Source organism: Trachurus trachurus, assembly GCF_905171665.1.
Source record: "Trachurus trachurus genome assembly, chromosome: 8".
In the NCBI taxonomy this organism is placed as follows: domain Eukaryota; kingdom Metazoa; phylum Chordata; class Actinopteri; order Carangiformes; family Carangidae; genus Trachurus; species Trachurus trachurus.
The window spans coordinates 18,237,835-18,243,834 of NC_139905.1; the positions used below are offsets into that span (position 1 = coordinate 18,237,835).

A 6,000-nucleotide genomic window follows, 5' to 3' on the forward strand; every position below is an offset into this window, starting at 1 on the left:
AGATCTGCAGATCAACCTTCCCTTCCCTCTTTTCCATCCAGGTAAACTGAGAGAGATTTCAGAGATGAAATCTACTTGGTCTCCTGGTCCCATTTCTCACAGCCAGGCCTCTTTGTCCCATGAGCTGTGGAAAGTCCCCCAGGGCCCCCGGAGCAGCTCCACGGCTCCTTCCCGCCCCCCACCTGGCCTCACCAACCCCAAGCCTTCCTCCACCTGGGGAGGCAACTCCCTGGGTTTGGCCCAAGGCTGGAGCAGCTCTTACACCTCAGGTTTGTCTTGTTGTGAAATCTTTTAAGAGCCAGGCACTGAGATTTTTATGCTCCCCTTCGTATTCGCAACAGTGGCCTGATGGGACTGAGCTCATAATGAGAACTGGCTCATTATTAATCTTAGAAATGCAGATAAAAATGATAGGATTGACAGAACATCTATCATCTATCTATGCTCCATCCTCAAAGCTACTTAAACCTTTTCACAATCTTTTTGTATGAAGATAAAGAAGATACCAAAAGTTAATCAAGTCAATCATGTTAATTGCCGTTTTTGTTGAAATCCCAGATTGATTGATTTTATAGTTGTAGCAAGAAATAGCTTCAAACCCCTAGGTGAGAAGAGAAATGTAAGAAGAAATTTCAATAAGAGGCATGTGTTCTGAATGTAGAGTGCCCATAATGATTAAAATAAATCAATAGTTTTTGTAGGGGAGAGTGAGCAGATGTTTTTAATTATTTTTTGCCCATTTTATGTCTTTATTCAGAGAAGCAGTGAAGCTAGACAGGAAATGGGATGAGATAATGGGCGATCAACCGGTGAACTCCTGCATAGCAACTTAGTATGCTGATATGAGACGGGCTCTATCCTCTCGCCCACCAGAGCTCCCCAACAACTGTTAAGAGATTTAACGCTCCTTCAACTGTGAAATTTTTTAGACCATGTGGCAGCAGCAAAGACACGTCCAGACATATAAAGTAATATTCATGACCTTTTTTGTGGAAATATGTGACATGAGAGTAAGTGTTTAGAAACTAAAATTAGTTGCATAGCTAAAACGTTTCTCATGGTGCCGTTAAACGTGAGCTGCCTGAAGTTCAGATAGGTGGAGACATGATGAGTCTCTGAGTATGTTTATGGCGTCTATAGTACAGTAACACTTTGATGTGGCACACAACCACAAGCCAGTTGGTGCAGGCAGGACTGTCTCTACACCTTAGTGTGATCAACTGTGGTTGAAGAAGTGTCAACTGACATTGGGTGGTTTTCCCCCTTTTCTTGCAGTAGAAATCGACAACACCCATTCAGTCTTTGTAACTGATTTTGGGTTGAAACAAGTTTAGCGAGCATAGAGCAGGTGTTAACAAATCGCTGGCTTTTTGTGTCTTACGCAGCAGGTACCACGTGGAGCACGGACAGCTCCACCAGAACCAGTAGCTGGCTGGTCCTGAGGAACCTCACTCCACAGGTAACCGTTTACTCTCGGCTGCTGCTCTCTGTAAGCCTTTAAGTGCTTTTTTGGCTGTTTCTTTCCACTCACTCTGTTCACTTTTCTTTCTTCTTTAGATCGATGGTTCAACTCTGCGTACGCTGTGCATGCAGCACGGCCCCCTCATCACATTCCACCTCAACCTGACGCAGGGCAACGCTGTGGTGCGCTACAGCTCCAAGGACGAAGCTGCCAAGGCTCAGAAGTCCCTGCACATGTACGTGTATTGATGCGTTGCCTCGAAGTGTAGTTTAGGAGTTTTTTAACCATTACTCATCTACAGTGATGGGAATAACGTTGCTACTTTTTCCAGAAACGAGTAATCTAAAAAGTTACTGTTTCCCCCATTATAACGCTGTTACTGACAGTAAAATGTGCCGTTACTTGACTCAAGAAGTCTCATTACAAAATAAAACACCCATTAAGGTGTATGTTACATTTTTTTCAGTCCATCAACTAGTTGGAAAAAAGCCGTTTATCTGGAACCAACTCACTCAGTATTTCCTGTGCGGAGGAATACTGAGTGAGTTGGTTAGTTCCAGATGAACGGGAGGTTATGGTTATGGTTAGAGGGTTAGAGGGGGCGAGTCCAAGTAATTTGACATATTTGAACATTTTATAAAAAAAGTAAAGCAAAAGTTACTTTCCTGGCAATTAGTTACTTTTACAATGTAGTAATTCAGTTAGTTTTGGGGGAAAGTAACGTTGCCTAACACTGCTTATCTGCGTGTTCTCCATCTTCCACCCAGGTGTGTGCTCGGGAACACCACCATCCTGGCAGAGTTTGCCGGGGAGGAGGATGTGAATCGCTTCTTTGCACAGGGCCAGTCGCTCGGCGCAACGACCAGCTGGCAGGCCACTCCAGGCGCCAATCAGTCGAGGATGGGCGGGAGCGGGTCCGGAGCGTCTCACCCCATCGGTCACTCGCCCCACTGGAACAACAACAACGGCAGCGGCAGTAGCAGCGGCCTGGGATCAGGCGGAGCAAAGACTAGCGGGGAGTTGCTCTGGGGCGGCGTGCAGCAGTATTCTAGCCTGTGGGGACCCCCCAGCGGAGAGGAGGGGCGGGTCATGGGGAGTCCCACTCCAATCAATACACTGCTGCCTGGGGACCTGCTGAGCGGAGAGTCCATGTAGGACCGAAGAGCCGAGGCAAAAACCATCAGCAACAGGAGCAAAAACCTTTTCAAATCAATGTGGAGATAATCAACGTGGGCGTGACGGTGAAAAGGAGAGACGAGAGGAGGACGAGGCTTCATCCTCGCTGCTCACCCTCATCAGCCTCCTCTACTCCTTTTTTTGTTTTTATTGACATTTCAGTTGCAGTTCTTTTGTGAATCTCAGCGAGAGATTTTTTGGTCACAGTGTTCAGCTTTTTCTTTTGGAGACACAGGAAGAAGTCTTTCATCCGACAAAAGAAAGAGAAACTTTTTACAGAGACGAACGTTTTGAGAACTCGGCGTGTGAAACATGTACTTTAGTCAAACTGACACATTGACGAGCTGCCATTCTTCTTTAAACTTGCGTAATCCCTCTCTTGCCTTTTGAGGCAATCATACTGCACCTCAGAGATCCATGAAAAAAAGGCATCATTCCCAAAGTAAAAACCCTTCAATCAGAGTGGTTGTCGAACTTTCAGCTGGTCCAGACGCGACATTTGTTTCTCTCAGCACTAATATTAGCCTTAACCTCTTTCCTGCCCTGCTATCCTCACTCACTCTGTACTTGGTGAAGAAGCATACGGACACTTGCACACCCTTATTTCTGAGCCAGTGAAACCTGAGTGGAGAGTACATGCTGCTGCTGCTTGACACAAGCAACCACAGCTCACAACTTCAGTGCATTTTTTTGCAAGCAGATTGAGTTCCTCAGTTCGCTCAAAGGGAATGATGCAACTCTGTTCGCCTTGTTCAAGCCATTTATTTTTGTAGTGTTGGTTATTTTTTTCTCTTTTTTTTTCTTCTCGAACCATTGCAAACAAAGCTAAGAAATGAAATTATTCAAATGTGTCTGTCAATCTTAACTGGTGGCGAGGATACTTTTTCGGGGTGGGGCGGGGCGGGATGGGGGGGTCGTCGCGTGCACAGTTACGGACGCGACGGACGACAAAATGAACCACTGCTATTACTATGGAACTGTAAAGACAAACACTTCAATGCACCTCAACTCATCTGCGGGGCGACTCGCAGTTTGGTCTCAGTCTCTGACCCTCTCACTGATGTAGTGGAAAACCTCAAGTCGTAAATGTTTCCTAACCGTGTGTATTCAGCGACTCCCCCGACCCCCCACCACCACCACCACCCTTACCCCCACCCACCCACCCACCCACTCCACCCGCAAAACACCATTTCAAGTGACGTGCAATATAAGCCACAGACTCTACCGTCCAAGCACCCGACCATGGCCTCTCTCAGAAAGAGAAAGGACTTATAAGGAATGATTGAACTGCAAAAACTGTATCTGCCCCCCGTAACCCCCTCCCTTCACCCCCAAACTGCCACTACTACCCTTCAACCCACTCCCCCTCAAGAGTGTGTGAGCTTAAGAGAGTAGAAAGCTGGTCTTCTTCAACCACCTTCAAGGACATAGATACAAAGCACTTCTTCAGCCAGCTCTCTCTCCACACTTATGCCAGTGACTAGTTTTAGGGGAGGGAAGGACAGGTGTGTGTGTATCTGTGTGTGTGCGTGTGTGTGCGAGTGCTTGATGAGAAGGCATCAAACCAAAATGAGAGGAGCCTGTTTCCCCCTTTTCTTTTCTCCCCAGAAGACCAGAATGACCCTTTTGGCCCAAATTTGCATCGGTAGAAGAGAATGAAGCAAAGTTTTTTTTTTTTTTTTTGTGAATAGGTGGTCTATCATAGCACTTAGCAAGAGCATCGCAGCTCGTCGTACCCTCAATGCCAACGAATAGAAGAATGGAGAAGCAACACTGGCAAATAAAAACTGAAAAAAAGACAAAAAAGCAATCTGCTTAGTGGCTTCTCTGTATACTTATTTTTAACTGAACATGGATGTGAAGATTTTTTTTTTTTCTTTTTTTGCAGTCCTTCTTCCCTCAAGTCGACGGGACCAAGAAGGATGTCAAACATGGTAGCAAAGTGAAGGGAAATACAAAGAAAGAACTAACTCAACTGATGATGGGTGCAGCAGGGAAAAAAAGACCCCAAAGCACTCACCCTCTTTATCTAAGTAAATATCACTGTTACATTGCATACTTTGAAATTCTTTAGCCTTGGTGTCCTCGAAAACGCTCGACGTGTTTATGTTCTACTGGGTCCAGCAGGGAGGATCACCATCTCTTTCATCCTGTTTTTTTGTTTTTCTCTTCGTCTTCTTTCTATCTATTGGAGGCCCTGCCAACCTGTGTGATAGTGTGGCCACTGAGTGCCTGCCTGCTGCGGAGCGCCACGCTCTGCGCAGCCCTCACCCCTTCCCCCCTCCCCCTCCCCTCTCTCTCCCCTCACTAGCTGCCTCCCCGCGGATCCCTACAGACTGGCTTCCCCCCTTACTCCTCTAACCCAACCCACCCCCCTAGCCCTCACCCCCACCCCCCTACCGGGCCTCCAGGCCATGAGCAGCTCTTTCAGAACTGGCCCACATGTATTAAATTTACTACTACTGCTGCGCCAGAGTCTGTCCTCAGCAACCTCCACTTCCAGTCTCTCTCTGTCTCTCTCCTGCAAGGATCACTTTAGCCAGAGATGGAGGCATTTAATGTGTTTGTTTGTTTGTTTGTTTTTTTCTTGGTTTCATTTATGGAATTGCCAGTGTGCATTTTTATTTTATTATTGTAAGAAGTTTGCTGATATTGTTGCTGTTTATCATTGATGATATAGTTGATGATTGTTTTCTGACGATGATGATGATTTCATGGCTTTTTAACATTGGTCTTTATGCAGTGTTCAGCTTCTCTCCTGCCCCTCCCGCTGCCTTAGAGGCAGGACCAGTGTGTAGTTTAGAGGTACGCCTCAGCCGCGCAGCAAGGCCATACAAAATACTCAGTAGAAAAAAGGAAAAAAAAAAAAGGAAGGTCGGTGGATGGTGCGGTCTTTTACAATGGAAGTCAGACAGGGAAGTTCGAAGAGTCCAATCAAGTGGGAAAAGGGCGTTCAGTCAAAAAGGTTCTCTCCAGGATGGTGAGCCGACTTTCTCTCTCCGTCCATCCTGGGGCACCAAAACCTCTTGCTCTACGTTGTTGTCTCGTAATAACACACACTTTCTAATGATGTTGATGCGCCTCACTCACACTGGTGCTTTATGTTTAACTCTGGGAGCACTCAGTTAACGCTTAGAAACCACCTCAACTGCAGACAGCCTTCCATTTCTATGCAAAGACAAAGGAGGTGTTCGTTCACAGCCATCTAGAAAAAATCACAGCCATCGCCCACATCTGCCAATCTTCACTTATCTCTCAACCTTTACTACCAGGCAGCTTCCCTTGAAACCCTCCCCTTTGATAAAATGAAGGGGACAGAGAAAAGTCTTTTTTTTTTCTTTCAAGGGTTTGGTCTCCCACTG

At 46.2% G+C, this 6,000-nt stretch overlaps 1 protein-coding gene across 1 annotated transcript in view; it reads left to right on the plus strand.

The window, feature by feature from the left end:
- Nucleotides 1-5,112, plus strand: part of tnrc6c1 (trinucleotide repeat containing adaptor 6C1) — a 46,006-nt gene extending 40,894 nt beyond the window's left edge. Inside the window, exons 18-21 of the mRNA XM_083977688.1 lie at nucleotides 42-269; nucleotides 1,386-1,459; nucleotides 1,558-1,697; nucleotides 2,230-5,112. Of these exons, the coding sequence (XP_083833814.1) occupies nucleotides 42-269; nucleotides 1,386-1,459; nucleotides 1,558-1,697; nucleotides 2,230-2,617 (830 nt within the window). The 3' untranslated portion in view covers nucleotides 2,618-5,112. The remainder of the gene's footprint in view (nucleotides 1-41; nucleotides 270-1,385; nucleotides 1,460-1,557; nucleotides 1,698-2,229) is intronic.
- The last annotated feature ends 888 nt before the right edge of the window (nucleotides 5,113-6,000 follow it).